The 21,070-nt window shown below is 38.7% G+C and overlaps 1 protein-coding gene across 1 annotated transcript in view; it reads left to right on the forward strand.

The window, feature by feature from the left end:
- Window positions 1–21,070, forward strand: part of FOCAD (focadhesin) — a 113,591-nt gene that overhangs the window by 61,794 nt on the left and 30,727 nt on the right. The window contains exons 17-26 of the mRNA XM_014952613.1: window positions 719–853; window positions 1,251–1,301; window positions 1,959–2,042; window positions 3,931–4,066; window positions 7,958–8,146; window positions 8,384–8,505; window positions 15,680–15,772; window positions 17,659–17,747; window positions 19,188–19,229; window positions 20,865–20,973. Of these exons, the coding sequence (XP_014808099.1) occupies window positions 719–853; window positions 1,251–1,301; window positions 1,959–2,042; window positions 3,931–4,066; window positions 7,958–8,146; window positions 8,384–8,505; window positions 15,680–15,772; window positions 17,659–17,747; window positions 19,188–19,229; window positions 20,865–20,973 (1,050 nt within the window). The remainder of the gene's footprint in view (window positions 1–718; window positions 854–1,250; window positions 1,302–1,958; window positions 2,043–3,930; window positions 4,067–7,957; window positions 8,147–8,383; window positions 8,506–15,679; window positions 15,773–17,658; window positions 17,748–19,187; window positions 19,230–20,864; window positions 20,974–21,070) is intronic.

Raw genomic sequence — 21,070 nt, forward strand, 5'->3', positions numbered from 1 at the left:
CCCCCCCCATAGCTGTTAAAACCTCATATGGATTTTGGTTATTGGTGTATATAATTAAAAAAAAAATTTCAAATGTGTTGAGCTGGCAACTAATGCATTGTACCATGCTATAATGCCTCCCAGTGTATGTTAGATATGCATGAGAATTCTCTTCTCATAATCTTTTTGCCACCTAATCACTGGGGTGCATCTATTTAGTGCTATTAAATTTTGAAAGTTAATTATTTAGCTTTCCCTAACCTCTACAGGTATTAAAGAACTAGGTTAGACTACTTTCTATGCAGAGTTTTGCCTTTTTTTTGGAGGATTTCATTTTTTTTGTTGTTGGTTTTTCCCAGTGATTTATAATCCATGAAAAAACACCAACATTAGAACCATGCCCTGGAAGGTGCTCAGAGTGTGTAATTTTATTACCTGTAATGGCAAGTTACTCTGCTTTTCCGTGTATGTTTGTCCTGGCACCAAATATTGGTTGGAAAAAAACAAAGAAACAAAAAAACCCCAAACAAACAAACAAACTAAAGCAGAAAAAGCATGGTCTTTCCAGTTTATACTGTGGTTCATGTTTTGTTGTCTGTTGTTTTTTTTTTTCTTTTTGTGAACCCTGTATTAATTTCTGTTTCTAAGTAGGAAGAAAGCAGGTAAGTGTTTGAAACAAATGTTATTTAAGTCAAGCTGGGACTGCTATTAGTAATGGTGCCTCTCACTGTCCCTCCAGGTTGTTTGCATCCGTTCTACATGGAATGCTCTGTCACCAAAGCTGAGTTGTGATACAAGACCCCTCATTTTAAAAGCACTGAATGAATTGTTTTCTTTGGTCCCCTCGTTAACAGTGAATACAAATGAATATGAGGTATGTACTAGTGGACTAAGGTGAATCTCTTTTTTTGGTGTATCTTGGTATTTGAGTTTTAAGGGTGCCTCCTTGTTTTATTAGTATTTCTAAATTGCACCTGCTGCCTAATTTGAGTAATTCATAATGCACATTTCCGGAGAGTTTCACAGTTTTAGGTTGCATTAGTGAATCCTAGGAGATAGGTGAGACATTCCAGTGCCAGGTTGGTCAGAGGTTTCGATCTCCCAGAATGTGAGGACATTTGAATGCGTCTGCAGTTCAGACCTGCAGCCTTTCCACTTTTCTAGCTTGGTGCATGTTGGTGTGGCATCAGCTTCTTTCAGGTAACTGCCTTTATTTCAACTGCTTATTTGGTTAAGGCAAATCTGAATGCATGTTATGTTTGCTTTTATAGAAATTCAAAGCTCAAGTTATCAGCTTTCTTTGGAACAACACACAAAACAAGGTAGGTGACACAACTGTAAATGTTAATTCCTAGTGTCAGTGACTGGATATTAAGTTTTATACCTTTCTGTCGAGACAGGGTTATCAGTGTCAGCAACCTCATTTTCTAATTTTACCTCCTGCCATTGACTGTTTAACACCGTTTCTAAAGCAGGATAGTGCACATGAAAGGCGGTAATAGATGGTCCTAGGATCTGCTGCTCCCAGGGAGAATTCTAACACAAACAAGTTGGGCTCCTCTGGTAGACTTTAGCCTTGACATGGTGAAGCATCCTTGGCAAAGCTGCAGCTGTGACAACTAACTCAGTTCTTTGGTGAGGTATGGTAACACAGTGATAATGTTGTACCATCACTGCCATGGGGCTGGTAGAACCAAAGTATTTCAGTTTAAATGTAGCTCAGATATTTCTGTGTAAACTACCGTCACAGCAATAATTGAGTCCAGTAACCAGAATGTTTGCTATCAGATAATTGGTCTTGTTAGTTTGCATTTTATAGATAAAGTAAGCAGTTAAGAGTGCACCTCAGGAAAATATGGTTACTTGAAAATGTTTTTCAGCATTCGGTGGTTAGTGGATAAGCTCTTTGTATGTGGAGTTTCCAGTAGGTAGCAATATTATGTACTGTGCTTATGATTTTCTTTCTGTTATTTTCCTAGGATGCTGTTGTAGCCATTTCGGCCTATAAATCACTCTCATCATTTGGCTCCGAAGAACATACAGTTCTTCATCTTCCTGAACAGGTAACGATGTTATACGTTTAATAGTAAGGACATCTGACACGTCCATCTGATATGGCTTGTGTCCTCTTGGAAGGGAAGTACGGCCCTGTGCCGTCTCTACCAGATAACCATCAGAGCCTCATAGAAGGAATATGAGCTCCTGCTGGTGAAATGGGATGATATTAGATGTGATTAGTGTAACTAAGATGGATGGGAGGGGAAAGTCACAAATGGAGATTGAGTCAGAAGGTAGTTTTTCTTCTTTCGTTTGTTAAATCGGCAGGTTATTTTTTTTTTGGATACCTATTTAGCATTTTATGCTCTTCTGTTAATGCTTGCTGTTGAGTCTTGACACCAAACAACTCTTGTGATTTCTGCTTCATCCATTGCAGTCGCACTCATGCTTAGTGCTTTTGTTCCTGAAATGGTCAAACCAGTCTGAAAAGTAGGTGCGTTTTTTGGAATTAAGCTGAAGACTTTCTGTTCTGAACTTTTACAGCGTAACATTTTGCTTTTTTGTTGATAAAGGCAACCAGAAAAGAATTGAGATACTTATTGGAAAGCTTTTTAAGTATGTAGAGGACTGTTGAATTCTGAAACTTCAGTCTGATCAGTTCACTCAATAACCTTACGAAATGAAACAGTGCAAGCAGATGAATGCATAAAGTCATCTATGTGAGTGTTATTTTTTTTACATTAATCTTTTAAGAGAGAGTAGGCAGTAATCAGTAGTCCATTGGTACCTTATGGCATAGTAAATATTTCTGTAAGTTTTTATTTCCCACATTATTACAAGATTGGCTTCACTGCATGTTGTAACTGGCTACTATGAAAAAGTTGGAATAAGCAACAGTAAAATCAAAAAACATACCTGCTTTATGTAAATCAATGAAAAGAGTTCAGCATAAACCTTCCAAGTGAAAAGTGTGTTTTGCATAGAGGAGCACAAGATAGAATGTGGGAAATCTCTAAACACTGCTGCAGTACTAAATCTCTTGCACGGTAGTCTGTAGCTCTGTATTAATGGTGCTGTTACTTTACACTCGTTAGAAAATGAGTAAACATGTTTTCATTAAAAGAATTGTAAATATGTTGTAGTTTTTCAAATTCTGCAAAGCAGGTTGGGAAAATAAATCTAGCAGAAATCATAGAACCATTTAGGCTGGAAAAGGCCTTTAAGATCATTGAGTCCAACCCCAAGCCTATCACTGCCAAGTCCACCACTAAACCATGTCCCTACATGCCACATCTACCTGTCTTTTAAATACCTCCAGAGATGGTCGCTCAGCCACTTCCCTGAGCAGCCTGTTCCAATGCTGGACAACCCTTTTGGTGAAAATTTTTTTCTTACTATCCAATCTAAACCTCTTCTGGTACAATTTGAGGCTGTTTTCTGTTGTCCTACCACCCAGCTCGCTACAGCCTCCTTTCAGATAGTTGTAGAGAGCAATAAAATCTCCCCTCAGCCTCCTTTTCTCCAGGCTAAACAACCACAGTTCCCTCAGCTGCTCCTCGTAAAAGTTGTGCTCCAAAGCCTGTACCAGCTTCATTGCTTTTCTTTGGATGCAGAAATGCTCAGTGTATTTTAAAGTGCTGATATAAAGCATTGTTCTACTCTGTGACTGAAGAAGAATGAGAGTGAAAATGAAGTTGTAATAGTATTAGTTCAGTTTATAATTGTAAAGATTAATTTTACTATTACAGATATGGATTTACATACCCATGTGATTATTATTAACCAGCCTTGCTTTTCATTCAGGTAGAAGAAAAGCTTTTATTCTTTCAGCTTCAAATTATTGAAATGGGGAACTTTTCATATTTAGTTGGTATTTTTTCACACTTAGAATCATGAAAGCTAATGAGGATTTGGAATTTTTGTGCTGACTTTTCCATGTCTTCAATCTTTCAGGCACGACCAGAAGTTGACCCACTGGAGGAAGCAGGCATGAATGAAGATGAGGAAGAGGAGAAGGAGGTTGATCTTTTTGTTCCGGGTTCTTCATATATCAAGCTGTTGTCTCTAACGCCACCTTCTGTTTCAGGAGGTATAGTATATTCAGTATTTGAGGTTGTTTTACAGATTTATAATCAGAGTGACCGTGGCATGTGGCACTAACGTGCAGCCTTTTTTTTTTCTCCCTCTGGAAAAATACATTACCAAGTTACAGAAAAAAAATGTGAAGTAAAAATTTAAAAGAAAACAAAACCTCCAACCTGTTTTTAGGAAGCCAACAGATCAGAAGTCCGTATGGTGGGAAAAATGCTTGTAAGATAATTTAAAAGTCCTTAGCTGTCCCATAGGAAAAGCCAGCTACTTATTATTTACTTCAAGTGCCATTGTTTCATCACAGTGCAACTGCAACAGGAAGGACTGAGCAGACATTTTTAAAGGAAGCTCTTTATTATAGTCCACCATGGACTGAACCAAAAAAAACCCCACCCAAACCTATAGTGTTTTATGAAAGAGAGTTTAAATAGTATTAAAAGAATGCTCTATACAGAATTTAATTACTCAATGAAGTGCTATGCTTAATGCTCAATTTTAGTGATGCATATTGATACTGAAGTATGCTTCGACAGATGATCTCTGGTTGATGCACTTGTTTTGACACCTATGCGGTTGAAGAACCTTTAGTGTTTGGGATTTTTAACATTTGCGTTATTACTCTCATTAATGGTTCCTTTCACTTCTAGTTATGAGATTATAACGTTAGTGCCTGGACACAGGCATTGTTATTTCACTGTTTATAGAATGCCTGGGATCTTGATGCATGATTGCAATGTGTATATGTAGCCATGAAGTAGTATTTTGTTGTATTTTCTCCTGGTGGGAGCTCCTAGAAAGATCCTCTCTTTAAATACTCTAGACTTCAATCCATGAAGTATGTGCAAGCTCACCTAGAGTAAGAGTCTATATGCACTAATTAGTAAGTTCTGGAAGCCCTGGGGGGAGACTGGCATAACCTACTTCAATGTAAGAGAGTGATGTGTCTGGGCAGAAAACCCAAGCTGCATAATGGATGCTGAGACAGGCAATTTACCAGGAAGATGGGAAACCAAAATGGACTTAAGAGAGAACAGATTGAATAAAAAGATGTAGTGACCCTAGACTGGTATAAAAACACACATGCAAATAGCTTTTCTAAACCAAATATTCACTGAATAGATCCTCCCCCAGAGGAGTTTCCATCTTTTAATGCTGTTAGTTAACACAGAATAGAGAGCAGTTGTGTTGGAGTTAAATCCAGTTGGAGGACAGTCGCGAGTGCTATTCCCCAGGGCTCGGTATTGGAGCCAGTTCTCTTTAATATCTTTATCACTGAGCTGGATGAGGGGATCAAATGCACCCTTAGTAAGTTTGCAGGTGACACCAAGTTGGGCAGGAGTCTTGATCCACTTGAGGATAGGAAGTCTCTACAGAGGGAATAGACTGGGTCAATGGATCAAAGCCAATGGTGTGAGGTTCAACAAGGCCAAGTGCCAGGTCCTGTGCTTGGGTCTCAATAACCCCGTGCAGCACTACAGGCTTGAGGAAGAGCAGCTGTTCTGCCAGCAGCCTGGCAGAAAAGGACCTGGGGGTATTGGTTGACAGCTGGCTGAATATAAGCCAGCAGTGTGCCCAGGTTACCAAGAAGGCAAATTAGAAATAGTGTGGCCAGCAGGACTATGAAAGCAATCATCCCCCTGTACTCAGCACTGGTGAGGCTGCACCATGAATATTTTGGGCCCCTCACTACAAGAAAGATGTTGAGGTGCTGGAGCGGGTCCAGAGAAGAGCAACAAAGCTGGTGAGGGGTCTGGAGCTCAAGTCTTATGAGGAGCAGCTGAGGGAACTGGGGTTGTTCAGTCTGGAGAAAAGGAGGCTGAGGGGAAGCCTTATTGCTCTCTACAATTATCTGAAAGGAGGTTGTAGCCAGGTAGGGATCAGACTCTTCTTCCAAGTAACAAGTGATAGCAGAAGAGTAAATGGCCTCAAGTTGCACCAGGGAATGTTCACATTAAGTATCAGTAAAAATATCTTCACTGAAAGGGCTGTCAAGCATTAATAGGCTGCCTAGGAAGGGGCTGAGTGACCATCCCTGGAGGCGTTTACGTGTGTGGATGTGGCATACAGGGACATGTCTGAGACTTGTCTGAAACCTGGAAGCCAGAGAATAAAAAGTAATCGGATACAACAAACTATAAACTTCAGACAATAGCTGTTATTATTATTGTTGCTGTTGTTACTATTACTCAGAGATGTATCTCTGCAGGAACAAAGCTAAGAGTTCTGCTCCTGTGGTGTTAGTTACCTGTTTTTTTTTCCTTCAGACTGATTGCAGACTTCAAAGCATGATACTCTAGCTGCACATCTAAGTGTCTCTAGTTTGAGATTTTCTAGTTTGAGTTATATCTGCAAGCCTAGACCCTTGAGTTGTATCTCATGTATGAAGAATTGCTTTTGAATGGCTTATAAGTATTAAGTCCTTTGGCATAACTGGCAAGTTCAGTAGTATGACCACAGTGACTATTACCTGTGCTAGGCTGTCTCTGTCAATGTGGATTGCTACCACCAAAGCAAGAGCTGTCTTCTTTCAGATAATTTCTCCTCTATTGCTGTAGCCACCCTAAAAAACTAAGCTCTTAAGTGTTTTCATGTCAATAAATTGAGTATGTTGGAAGAGTATATATTGTTGAGAATTCCCAAGGACAAGGATTTACAGTTTCTGTCTGAATCACTGTAATGAAAATTGCTAACTGCATTCTGAGGGTTTTATTTGAAGAATGTTGGCGTTACAGGTGGAGAAAAAAAATAATCAGCAAAGGTAGATGCCCTTCTGCCATGCTACGAAAACTTAGCAGATTTAGACTGCTACTCAAGACCCTACTTGAATTGGGAAAGAGCATTGCTGAAAACCACAGGAACTTGCTGAAAGCCAAAGGAACTTGCTGAAAATAGAAAATTTGAAGAAATTTCAGGATAAAACTATTTTGTTTTATGCTGCCATAGGTATTTCTTGGACCTAGAAAGGACAAGTTAGTGCCCTTTTGTATCCTTTGTCCTCTAGTTCCTAGTCAAAGCAGGACTGCATGTGATTTGAGAGCTTGTATGCCAGTTTCAAGTCTAGTATGAAACAGTTGCTATAAATCCTCTTAAACTCAATTGTAGAACACACTAACAGACTTTTAAACATACCAGGTTTGCAAGGTGCTGTACAGTGTCGGCTTTTCATTGGGATGTGGTAAATACCATGCAGCCATATTTATGTACATACAGAAACACAGCACTTTTCGCTAACGTGTGTCTGTAAAGGTGTTTTTTTCAAATTGACTTCACAAGAGAACAACAACTTTATATTAATTCTGTATAACTTTAAACCTAGTTAGACTGTACAATGCATAGCTTGAAAGCACAGACTTAATAAACAGTTTGTGCTGCTATGGTAGCAGAAATCAATGTAATGCTTCTCTCTGTATCCCCTGTTTGCATAGATACTCTTTCTCTCCATATAGCCTCTTTGCATTGTGCTGCTCTTAAATCTCTTTAAGAACAACCTGGTTTTGTAGGCAATAGTTTTCACCTCCTTGGTAAACATCAGTTTTATTTCTCATTGTCCTGTTGGCACATGCCAGTGTTACAGATGTAGCAGTCAAAAATGCAACCCAACAGTTCAGGGAGCAGTTTAAAGCTATTTTTCTTCACAGCCTAAGTATGTGACATGACTTACTCTGAGCCTCTTGGAGTTGCTGTGGCAGCAGATACGCTGTCAGAGAGACTTTCTAAGAGTTCTGAATTCTTTGACCTGGAGCTTTTATCTGAATGTGTCAGTTTATCTAAGCATATCTCCCTTGAAGTACAGGTGTCATTTTCGGTTTTCCAGGGTTTGTTTGGTCTCTCAGTCATCAAGCTCTGATACTCTGTTTCCTGTCTCCTCGTTTTCTTGTACTTCATCCAGCATTTGAAGAGTTTGCAGCATCACTTGTGAAACAGGAGATGACCAACATGCCCCGCGGTGTTTATCATTCTGCCTTGAGAGGAGGGACCACACGCTCAGACCAGGGGAAGACCGTGGCAGGTGTTCCAAACTTCTTGCTGAAGATGTACGAGAGGAACAAACAACCAGGCATGACACCAGGCCTTGCAGGTACATTGTCACTTTCTTGAAGTTTTCAAGATACCTGCTTTGACATAAAGATTTCTATGAATCTGAATCAGTTTCAGAAACAATGTTTTATGGCACCTGCATATGCTTTATAATTGCTGGCTTTATTAAGTTAGCTTTAATTTGCTTTGGGTTCTCCACTGACTTAGGCAAGACTTGTGAACTATTAGCATGAGTATCGGTATTGACTTTTCTTTTCCCCTTCCCTCCCTCTTTAAGCTGGCATGTTGTTGTGTTATGACCTTCCAGTTCATGTGGGTAAAGATGGCAAGCCTATTAATCGATTTCTGACCAGCAGGGGACGCAATTTCCAGCAAATGTTGGTAGCCCTCATTCATGAGGTGAGTTTCCGGCTTTTCTTCCCTTTTCAAGAAGTATTATGCTTCCTTCCCTCCCTTACTACCTTTGGAGAAATCCCTCCCTGCTGCTGTGTTATGAGGACAGTGTCAACAGGGTTGTGAAATACTTCAGATGGCAAGTTCTTCTCTCAAACTAGTAAAAACAACCAAAACTCACCCTTAAACACAGATTTTAAGGTATTTAGTCATATATGTAAATTTGGTAGATATTTTCCATCCTGACCTCATTACTGCTAAAGAATGAAAGCAGAAGCTGGAGATAATACCCCTCGTCATCACAGGAGTGTGCAAGTAAATTAAGGAACATTTCTGACTGCTTGGATGCTCCGGTGGAGAGCACCAGGGGAAGTCCATAAGGATATTGCAAAATATGTCAGAGGAGCAGATTTAGAGTAATGAGTTATGAATGAAGTGTGGGCTTGCATAGTGTCCAGAAAGAAAAGGTTTGCTTTCTGTGTAGTTGGTTCATTCAATTGGGCATCAGTTCAGTGCCAGAGGTCCCACAGAAAAACATATGTAAATATTTAATTATATTATAATAAAAGGCATGTATTAAAGTGTTATATAAGCTGAATTACAAAGGTATGAAGATCAATTCTAAACTACTGTGTTATAAGCATTCACCTGTTGCCCTCTTCAAACACCAAATACAATCTCTGATAAAAAATTGAATTATTTATTTGTGTTTATTAGCAGTGATTATAACATCTAACAGCACATCAAAAACTCATGGCTTGCCCAACAAGGCTTTTTTTTTTTAATGAATGTAGTGAACTGGATCAAATTAGTGAATACATACGAATGACAGGAGGCAGAAACATTTTCTTAAGTATCACATTTCACAAAGTCAATTAGTTCAAGGTGTTGTAAAACTAAAAAGAAATCCAAATAAGTTTGAAATCTAAATATGAAATCCAAAAGAAATCCGAGTATGTTTCTAAGCAGAAAACATCTTCAGACAATCCTAAATGCATCCTTTTAGTGTAAATTCATAATAGCTATAACTTTTTGATCAAATCAGTATTTATGTACTTGGCTTATGCTGCTTTAAAAGACAAAAAAGTATTTTCTTGCCTTTTTCCCCTTGTATCTAGAGATAGTGGGAGTTAGGGTTGTCAGGAAAAAGGTATTTGGGCCTCTGGGTAGAAAAGCAAGTCCCTGGGCTCATCTGACTGAATGTAGTGTTTGTTTAGTCCTCAGTGTTCTTCTGAGGAGTTTCACAGTAAAAACAGGGAGCTATCGAATAGCAGTCTAAGAAAGTTGAGTTAGTAGGACTGTTATCCCAAAGCAGCATCATTTACCCATTGTGCAAGAAGCCAACATACACACAGAGTAGAGGTATTTCTTTAAATCATTTCTGCAGAGGTGGGTGATATGTGGTAATCCACAAAGGTAGCAGACTGTCCTACAAACTCCTTGGAATATTTATATGCTTCAAAACACAAAAATACACACTCTTAATTATAATTACTGGTTAGTACCTTATCTTAACAATTTCTGTAGGTCAGTACAGTCTGTCACTTTCGTTTAAAGTTGCAAGGTCCTTTGATGTGTGCATGCTCCAGTACAAAGATGGGGGTAGTCCTGTTCAGTCTCTAATTGGGTCAGTGGTTGCAATCTCCCATTGCTGCCTTTACTTTTTCTCCCAGTTAATGCAAATCTTTGTTGACTTTATACTTTATCCACCAGTTGTCTGGTTTTCAGCCAGTTTCGGTGCTTCCTGCAGAGGGATGATCCCTTGTTACCAGCCTTCTGTTCTTCTTCAGGGGTATATGCATTAGCAAGGCTTGTATTGTTTATACAAAGCACCCAGTTTCACAAGGTCTTGAACCTTTTTACGGTTCTTTGCTCTTGCTTAGATTACGTTCTATCTTCTAAAATACATTCTACCTTTTATAAGTACATTCTACTTTTTTAAAATACATCAGGACCTAGACTCATCTTTTGCCTGTAATGGCTGTAGCAATTAATATGTTTTTGCAAACTCATTGCTTCAGGGTTCAACCCAGCACACCAAGGAGGTTTTTTTAGGGGTTTTAAATTACCAGAGTGATGTTTTTTCGCTACTGCTTTTACTCCTTTTTTTGGTGGGGGGTAGGGGGGAGGCGGTGAGGGAGGTGGGCAGGCGGGGAGGCATTTTAACTCTTAAAGTGATAGCAAGCATCCATTTATTATACCTCTACAAATCCCTGTCAGTTGGCATTTCCTTAGGGATTAGCAGTCAATGATATAATTGCCACACTGGGGTAATAAAGTTTTTCTCTCTTCAGTGATTTGATCTTTGCTCACATCTGTAGAATACGAAGCAACAGTTTGCTTATCTATCTGGATCTGTGTATGCTTAGTTGCCACTGCTACACATAGGGTTTTTGCACACTGAGGCATGGGAAGTGGCTTGAGGCAATCAGTTTCATTTTTGTGAGATTCTGTATGTGTAAAAGTGTGATGCCTCCGATCCTGCTAGTAAATACATGAATTACATGAGGTTTGTATACAGAAGAAATAATTTCTTCATGTATATTTAAAAGTCTGTAAGGCAAACAAATAACAAATACCTGGGTTTAGCTGCTGTTCAAATCTAACAGTAACAACAACAGTAAATAGGTAATTTATTGTTAAACCTTAGTGGCCCAGACTTAATCTCTCTCCTACATGCTAGTCTAGTTGAGGGACTGGATGCAGCTGTGATATCTATCAGCAGAATCAGATTAAGTTGCAGAGGGGTTTTTTGATGTTATTTGAACATGTATCTCATGGGAGGCAGAACATACGTTCGATGGTCACTGGTGACTTGAAATAGGAAGATCATCTTTCCCCCAGCAATGGGCATGTGCTGTTTGATTAATTATTAAACAGAGCTTGTTAACCTCTCTTTGAGAGGACATGTAAATTACTGTAGTCACAGTGTTCAGAAGTCATACCATGGGTTTTCTTTGTTTTCTCTACAGCTACCTGGATCATACTGTATGAGAAATCTGTGATGTTTATCACAGTCACCTGGGCTAGATTAGCTAATAATTGTCCGTGCCTGTTTCAGGTTTTGGAGTAATTCTTCATAGGGATTTATGGGAATAATCTCTGACCAGCTTCACTTATCTTTCTTGTAAAAATAAATGAGGATAAATAGTCACATATGTTCACATCATGTACCGTATATTTTGATGGTTCTGTAAATGTATGTTTTGGGTTAAAGTTATTAGGCTTTCAGCTAGCTACCCATCCTTTCTTTAGTGGAGGTGAAGGGAACAGTTCATGGTACATGCAAACAGCACAGAGGAAGCCTGGTTTTAGCACTCAAATGTGGTAAATGGTGGCATTGGCAGTCTGAAGGGTGCAGTGTTTTTAAAATAAAGGAGCGTGGTCTTGCCTTTCCAAGTTTGTCAGCTTTGTTTGTGTTGGAAATAGTGCAATGATTTTGCCCTAATAATTATTAATATTTCCAGGCAGAATTGCAAATGTGAGTGTCAGTGGTAAGTTGTACAGTATTAATTACTGCTTTACAGGTTAGGCACCCTGTATACTCAGGGGAGAAGCATTTTCTGCTTCTATTTTAAGTGCATTCATTACAGGTGCTGTGATGGCATGCATCTTTGAGCAGTAAAATGGAAAGTTCCTCCTGTATGTTTCTTTCCCTTTTTTTACATTTTAATGTAATCAAGGTGTTCAAGGGCTTGTTCAAACTTTGTACCTGAAGCACCTTGAGATGATAATTGGATTTTCTGGCACAGAATTCGCTGTAGTGTATTCTTCTGTGCCTAGCTATTTTAATGGAGGAAATTCAGATTATTAACTACTTTGTGCTGGTTTCCACTACTGAGTTTACTGAATGTCTCTCCTCCAGTGATGAAATGTATCCAGGAAGTAAAATTGTTGACAGATTTTTGCTTTTCAGTCTAATGTGCCTTTGATAAAGAAATTACTTTTTTTTTCTCACAAAGGAATGCTTGGGGAGAATTTGGAAGTGTATGCATACAAGTTTGTTAAAAAGAGCTCTAAGCAGAGAGATAAAGAGATGCTACTCCACTATTTCATTGATATGGATATCTTATGCTAGCCCTATTTTTAAAATCACCAAGGCTGCAGTTTATATGTCCCATACATGAGAGATGCTCTTAAATACATGCCTAAACATTTCACTGACCTAGGGGTATTGTCTAAAACACATTTTTTGAGCCGCATGTCTATTAAAGATGAGCTGAATTTAGGGGCTATGTGAATTGGCAAGGCTATCAAGGTGGAAACCTGTTGTACTTAGTAAAACACCTTATTGGAATTCCCAGTCTCCCTGGTCTACAGATCAGATTTTAAGATGGGCCATAAGTGTTAACGGTATCACAGTTTCTAGGTTTTTTTAACCGTATTATCTCAATTTGACAGCTAGAGAAGTGATAGAAACATGCTTAAATTCACGGTTCCCTAAATTTGTTTTGTGTACCCTCTGCTGGCTGTGTATCAGTGCCGAACAAGTGAGCAGTATACAAAGATCTGTTGCAGCACAGACACCAGTGCTGAAAGCAAGCTCATCCAGATCTTGCCATGGTGTTTGATTTTTACTGAGAGTGCACTGGAGAGTGGAAATCAGCTTCCTATTTTGTTTGAAATTACTTTCCAGTCTTGCAGAAATGTGCAAAACTTGTGCCATGTGTATTCAGAGGTGCTGAAGTATGGGAATAGTATCTCCTGCGGTTTGCCAGTGGTCCCTGTCTTGGGTTTTGGCCAACACAGTCTCTGCTTGTGTGTCTTTTCATGTCCTTCTTAAGCATCGATCAACAGGCTCAGCATACTAGCTCCTAGCTTGTGCTGTTTCTCATTGTGTCAGACTTCAGGCTGCAACTTTTTCTTGAAAACTACTTGGCAGCCTGGTCTGGATATGCTGCCTCCGAAGGACTTCCCAGGACCAGTGTGGCAGTGTTTCACAACCACTTGTCCGTAGGTTCAGAAGTGCCTTGATCCTTCTTCCTGGTGCCTCCCAACATCTTCTTACATGTAAATTGCACGCTCAAAAGAATATGAACTTCGCTTATTGTCAGCTTTGTCTAAGCTTGCTTGTATTAGTTAACTAACAGTTAATGTGGTCATTGTTAACCATTGTGTATCCAGTGTCAGAAACTAGTGTAATTGAGTAATTTAAAGATGAGATTTATTTTTTCTGCAGGCTGTATTTGTATTGACTGTGGAGTAGCTCATCTTCTGGTTGACTTTTAGATTGTATTTATTTGTATAGATGTACTAGTGCTTATTTAAACTATTATAAGTTTACCACTGTCAGTGGGCATGAAGCTTTAGGACAGTCCTTTGTTTTTCATTATAAGTTCCACACAAAGAAAGAATATTTACTGCTTTATGTAGATCATATGGGACATAAGAGGAGATGAAGCAGGAAGACTTAGGAAGATAATAAACAGACAAGGGGGGTTCAGTTGCTTATCTTGGTAAACCATTCTGTACACAGGAAGCCAGTGAAGCACATGATGGAGAAAGGAAGGTTTTGCATAACTTGAGGCTTGGGGTGTTTTACATGTTAACAGTGACAAGTCACATAATAAAATAAAACAGGAGGAATAAAAAGGAAGAATAACCTTCTAGGATTAAGCCTGGCAAGATGAGTTCCTCTAGGTGGGCTTTGCACAATTTTTGGTCATAGCTCACAGGGTCTTTCTATAACTCAGAGAGTCCGACGTGTTCTTTTAATTTAGAAATAGAAAGTGTAGGCCTTAACCAGCTGATACTGAGATACATCCCATCTCACCTCAACCTGAAATGTTTGCCTTTTCTTTATTAAAAACTGATTACCTTGGAAACTGCTGAAATTGAGTAACTAACTTCCAGTGGAGTCCAAATGGCTGTGACGACAAAAATCTTTTTGGTGGAGCCAGACAGTAGAAATAAGTGGATGGTAGCAAGAAAAATCCATTCTGTAAGCCCACCATGGAAACATGATGAGTTATTACAGTGCACACTCACCATTTTAATTACAGAGCTTATGTTGTTTGTGGGTCTGAAAACACAGCATTTCTAAAGGACCTGAACTCCTATCTTACTTTAATACAATGTTGCTGCAATTAAGTCAGTCCTGGAGAGTGTGAAATAAAGACTCTTCTAATGGGTTGTGATAAGCATTTTTTGTGAATAACATATTTTTATTTATAAATGCGTAACATGCAAATTGTGGGGGGAGGGGTACATATGCAGGACTGATGTCTGGAAAAACTTTTTTGGTGGCCTTGAATTTGTAATCCATTCTGCTTAACCTCCCCATGTAATTACTTCATTAGCTACCAAGGGCTAGAAAATGGCTTGTTGCTGAGATGACTTGACTTCAATTTTCATCTTTCAACGTGCTCTGAAAAGGTCTTACAGGCAGTTTGCTATGATACTTGCTGGAGTATCCTTGGTTTCCTGAGGAAGGTCTGTGCACATACATCAGACTGTGTAATTGATTGTTTGTGTTATTCTTTCATTGTGATGTTGAGGCTGTCATACCTGTGGAAGATTTGGAGGCAAGCAGGGAGAGCTGTTGTTTATTTCTTTAAACTATCTTTGAGGTGGTGTTATTTTCCTTCTGTTACTTCTATACTAGTGCTTCCTAAAAAAGAAAATTTATCTTTCCTTTCTTTTTTTAACAATTCCTTTCCTTAAAGGAATTTTGAACAACATACTTGAACGTGGTTATATATACCCCAGTCATGGATACTAACTCCTTTTTAGTAATCTCCCTTGTTTTTAGGTAGTCATCTCCCTGTATTTATTTAAGTGTCTGTTTAAGCCTTTTAGAAGCACCTAACACGTACCAAAACTGTGACAAAGGTAAACTGCACTAACATCTTTGTTATGTATGTATATTTGTCTACCAGTACTACAAAGGGTTTGCTTATTGCTGTATATAATTCTTCTGCTCTCTCTGGAATCATTTATCTGTTGGACTGCCTGAAGCAATCAGTTTTGTCTGGCCTGGGTACCGAAGTTGAAATAATTTGGTGTGGGTAAAACCAGAAAGGAGAGCAAAGTAAATTACCATTTTAGTTTCCTACAGCCATGTGTAATGTGCTATGGGCATGAGCAAATGATTTCCTGTGAATTCCAGGCTGAAGAACATACATTCTGCCTATGTTAGACTGAATGTCACCACTTCTACCCTTTCTGATGTGTTGCACAGGTTAGCATCCAGCCTTCTGAATGGCACCGTTCCATACTGCTGCCACAGTCCTGGTTAGGATTTATGAGTCGAACGTACAGTGCAGTACTACAGGTAATTTTGAGGTATATAATATCACTCACATTAATGCTTATTCAAGTGGTATGAGTTTTATTTCTACCAGCAAGGGGTTGGAAGGGACCTTTGGACATCATCGTCTTAGGATGTATCTTAAAACCTCTCTTTCATTAGGTTTTCTGACCTATTATCTAAAGCAATGTAGCGTCATTTGTTTTTTCAACAGGGAAATTGTCTAAAAAGCTTTTAACAAACAGCTGCCTTCTAGAAGGCTCTGTTTGTGCTACTAGAAGTGCTTATTTGCTTGTATTTCAAGGCCACATCAGCTGTTTTCAGTGTGAGCAGTTCAGGTTGCTGGGAGAATTCTAGAAGCTTTGACTGTTCCTTATTCTGCTGTGCAGGAAAACATGCTCCTCTTAACATTTTCAAAACAAATTTTATCTTCGCCATCAGCAAAATATCAGATTCCAAGCAGAGCCAGTGCTATTACAAAGTGGGCAGCTGCTATTAAAATTGTAATTTTAGGTCATAACTACTGAGGGGGACATTGTTGCTTGCATTTAATTAATTTACTTTCCTATTTCAGTTCTTCTCTAAGGCAAGATTTGACAAAAAGCTTGGCATTTACCAGACTTGTTTCTGAATGCCTCTCTAGGATTTTATGCCATTTTACAGGGCAATAGAGCCTATTTTTGTTGCTTCTGGACTGCCTCACTGGAGCCTTTTCTTTTTTAGACTGAGATCTAGTGTCTTTACTTGCTCCTTATGCTACTATAGCATATTTCATCTGAGATGGCTAAAAGAGACTACAGGATAGGATCAGTAGTCTGGATAGTACACGGTGTAGTATGTCTGAACAGCTAATAGACTAATCATTTCTACAGTTTGGAGGCAGACGTTTATAGAGTCCAGTTTGCTAAAACACTTGTGTGAGGATTTTTTTCCGTTGGACACCTGAAAGTCCCCTTGTCTTTTGTTTCTGCTCACATGGTTAAGCACTTCTTAACACAGTTTTTGCATTCAGCATGTTTTTGAGACTGAAATCAGCTTCATTATGATGATCCTACAGTTCTTGATTTAGTACAGAACTGAAGCCAATGTTTTTGTGTTTGCAGAAATTGCAGTAGTTTTTTTCATAGTTTTTATGCAGCCTTCACCTTACTTAACGTGTTGTATCTGGTCCTTTAATCTTAGTGGAGAATCACCTTGTGATTGGTATCTGGGTTTTTGACTTTCTTGTATTCTCAGGGTTTATGCACACACAAACTGCAAGTGTTCAATATGTGAAAAACACATCTTATGTGCCTGTATTTTTCACTTAAGGCTTAACAACCTACTAAGGACCTAACTGACGACCTAAACAAGTTGAGATGTAGTTGTCTCACGATTGGAGACTGAACATGAAGCAAAGCTGCTTAGTAGGTTTAGATAACAATTGTTGGAGGCAAGAATCCCTGTCATCTCCTTTAATGTACAGAAAGAAATGTTGTAGGAGGTCACATGGAGGATGGGTTCATAGAAAGGAAAAGGATGGGGAATTCTGCTTTAAGAAATTAACCAAGAAAGTGATGTTTTGCTGTTAGAATCCATTTTAGCTAGCAAGCTTCTATATCTCATTCCCTGCTTGTTGTACCCCTTCACAGGGGAATTTGTCTCTTTGCATAGACCTGAAGAGATGTCACAGTATCTGTGGCCATTTGGCCATCTGCATCTTGTTTTCCTTGGTCAGAATAAAAAATTATTAATTCTTTTACTGAATATATTGTGTATTTCAAGGGGATCTCCTATCAAAAGCACTTAAATTCACTTAAGAAGTAGCACTCAAGTGGAAGGCTACATCTGTTACCTAAGTGTTCTCTGAATAAGCTTTATGATAATTGTCCATATAAGATCCACTTCTGAATTATTCTGTGATTCTGCAGGGGAGGCAAGCAGAGCTGGAGATGCAGTTAAAACATGGAAAAGAGGATCCTGAAGAGGTGCAGTACAAACAATTTACAGCCTGGCTGTGGTAAGGAAGTGCTTGTCTGCTCCTGGTGACTTGTAATGGCAAGTGAGGGGGCAGAGGAGGGCAAGGCTTCAAACCCCTTAGCTGTGCAGGTTTAAAGACTGTATGAGACTACTGGATAAGGATTGTCTGTAAGGATTCCCATATGTGCAAGTTCTCAGGTACCTTCTTCCACAGTGACTGCAACTTTGTAGGGTAAGCAACTAGAGGGAGTGGAAAACGGTATTTGGGTTGTGTCATGTTAAGGCAGAAGGATTATGCAAAGAGCAAAACTTTCTTGTAGAGAATAGAGTGAGCTGTCTCATGGGAAATGGCTTGATAAATGTAAGCCATGGTATGACGAATGTTGTAGTGAACTGAGTTGTTTAAAACAGGATATGATATGATTCACACACTGATCCATGTCCTCAACTACTTCTGTTTCAGTCAGCTGAGGAGTATCTGTAAGTCTGTCAGGATTTAGCCACGTATGTGCATGGTCAGGGCAACAACATGGGAAGTGGGAGGCTTCACAGAGAGAAAGCACTATGTATCTGTGGACAGTATAAATATCTGTTTCTGTGTTTGTTTGTAAGTCCATTGGGAACAAAGTATATATAAACAAACCCTAAATGCCTCCTCCCCGTTTCAGACAAAAATATGTTAAAGTCCCACTCAAGAGAAATACCAAGTTTGTGTCTGTTGTTTTATTCCAGCTAAGTCTAGATTAGAGGGTTCATAGTAAGATCCAGAGTGATATGGTATTGTAGAAGAGATTTTTTTATGTAGCAGAGGCACAATCTGTTTCTTGACAAAGTATAAAGAGAAGTGTTTTCCAGGTGAGAAGAATGCATATAGCAATGCAGCTTTTGTAGATTCCTCCTGAACCAATTTCTGATCTTATTTCCTATATAGTGTTAATGTAAACTATGTCAAAAATCAACAGAATTCCCTTCAACAGTAGAGAAATCAAAGCAGTAAGTGAACCAAGAAAAAGCAACTCCTATGGCTTTCGTTTCAAAGGATTCAGGTTACTATACTTCCTAATAGCCTAACTGCCCAAAGGAGCTTCCAGGAGTATAGTAAGTGTTGGATAAACACTTACTATACCCACTGTAAAACACTTTCACTTTAGTATACTAAGACATACGCAGTGATCTGGAAACTTAGTAAGAGCTCAAAGAACAGATTTATGGCTATTGCATGAACCTGGGTTTTACAAAAAGTGTTATGAAGTCAAATGAGAGCCTTTTATGAAACAGTGGTAGTGCACATAAGCATGAAGAAATATTGGGTGGTACGTAAGTGCATTTTAAATTTTAATGATTGTGATTAATTTATGCAAAGTCTTCTGATAGGTAATTGTTAACCTAGAATGGACACATGGAAGGCATAAGGGGAAATAAGCTGAATTTGTGCTGTAGTATAATGAACGTGGTGTAATTCTTTCTGTTTCTTTTGCAGGGCCAGAGATATGTTGACCGATGTCATCAAAGGGGCTTCCAAGTAAGAACTGCTAATTTATTGCAGATGAGAATGAGTTCTTTTTTTTGTGGCAGAAGATGTAAGATAATATTTTCTGCAGGTGGTTATCTGCCAGTACTATGATTTCACATGAACTGCTCTTCAGGAAAGAAGCTTTTCTCCAGCTTTGAGATTTTTACCACTGACTGTGTCTATTAGAAGGGCTGATGCCTAATGTTTTGAGTAAAGCCTGGGCAGTGCTTTATGCACTATAAATCTGTTCTTTTTTTAACTAGCAGACAGTTTGCCTTAAGTAGCTTCATCTGTCTAGAAGCTGGCTGGTCTTTAGTGGAGTATGGGCTCTTCAAAACTGTCCCACTTTCTTTCCTGTGCCCAGATGCCCCCAAAGACAGTACACCACATGTTTTCAGATTATGACAAGTTTGTTCATTTGCTATTAGAATTAGTGCATGGCTTTCAGACAGCAATAAACACCTTCCTTTGTAGACTGGTTTGACTTCTTCCTTTCACTCTCTGCTGGCAGCTAGCTTCCTTTTATGCTTTGCCCTTGCTTAACCTGAAATTGGCCACTTGCACAAGATTAAGCAAAAGCACCAGAAATAGTGAATCCTCATAAGAACAAATACTTAGACAATCTTAAATCATAAGGATGTCAGCACTGAAAGAATTACAGTGAAATCTCACGGAGTGCTTCAACACTGGTGTTCTTGTAAATGTATAAAAGATGAGTTTTAAATACTTTAGCAAGTTGGGAGTTCTGAGATAACTAAGACTTTTCATATAGGTTTGAGCTTTTTAATTTTTTAACTTATAATTGCTCAGATATTTAAAATACTCCCAGCTGTTCCATTTCCTTGCATGTTAGTCCATCTTGAAGGAGCCAGACAAGGATGAAATTGGAAGATCTATTTGATATTTTAGCTACTCAGTAAATGCCTGTGTTAAGGTATGATAGTAGAAAGAGATAAATAAAGGAGGAACAAAATAATAAATTTTAAATATATCATATTCTGTGTCTCAGAATTAAAGTTGCAATTTTAGTTATAGAAGTTCTTTAGCAAAACTAGTTGAGGTAGGAGCATTTGCTAATTCGGGAAGGAGTGGTGAATTTTCTTTAGGTAACGGCAGAAGGATTTCTTGTGCATAGATCGTATCTCTAGAACTAATAGTGTTTACTGACTTTCTTTTAAGAAAATACTGAGGTTTTCCTCAGTTTTTTCTTTATTCTTTCATTAATGAGTAAGACACTGCTCTTTTTTCTTCCTGGGACTTGTTAGGATGACATAATTTCCTAATCTATGTATAGAACCTTTTATGTTGTTGATCATCAACTTTTAAAAGGTTACATTTCATGGTGTACCTCAAACAGAGAGAAACTTTTAAATTTACGCGCTCATGAAATTTAAATTTAATGAAGGTGTGTGCTAGGCTTTACATAAAGACAAAAAAGAAAAAAGACTGAAACACTTCCATCCTCCATTCTTTCTCTGATTCCTGAAGATGAAACACGATACACTTTTGCTGAGCTAGAAGACAGCCCACTAAATTTGCTAGGTGCAACTGGACCACCTGTAGCATAGCTTTCCTGTATTGAGACACATGTTTTGTTACCTGCGCCTCTGTTATGTTCTTAACTGTTTGCCTTTTTCTGTCCAGAGACAGCCCAGTGGTGAAAGGAAACTCTATTTTTGCCTTAACTGGTCTTGCAGTTGCTGTAGCCAAATACGAAAGCAGCCTTTCCTCAGACACTGAAGGGATGCCTGAGGTGAGTCACAGAATCACAGAATCTTAGTGGTTGGAAGGGACCTCTGAGATCATCAAGTCCAACCACCAAAAAAAAAAAAAAAAAAAAAAAAAAAAAA

The sequence above is a fragment of the Calidris pugnax genome, unplaced genomic scaffold (assembly GCF_001431845.1).
Source record: "Calidris pugnax isolate Ruff unplaced genomic scaffold, ASM143184v1 scaffold208, whole genome shotgun sequence".
Lineage (NCBI taxonomy): Eukaryota > Metazoa > Chordata > Aves > Charadriiformes > Scolopacidae > Calidris > Calidris pugnax.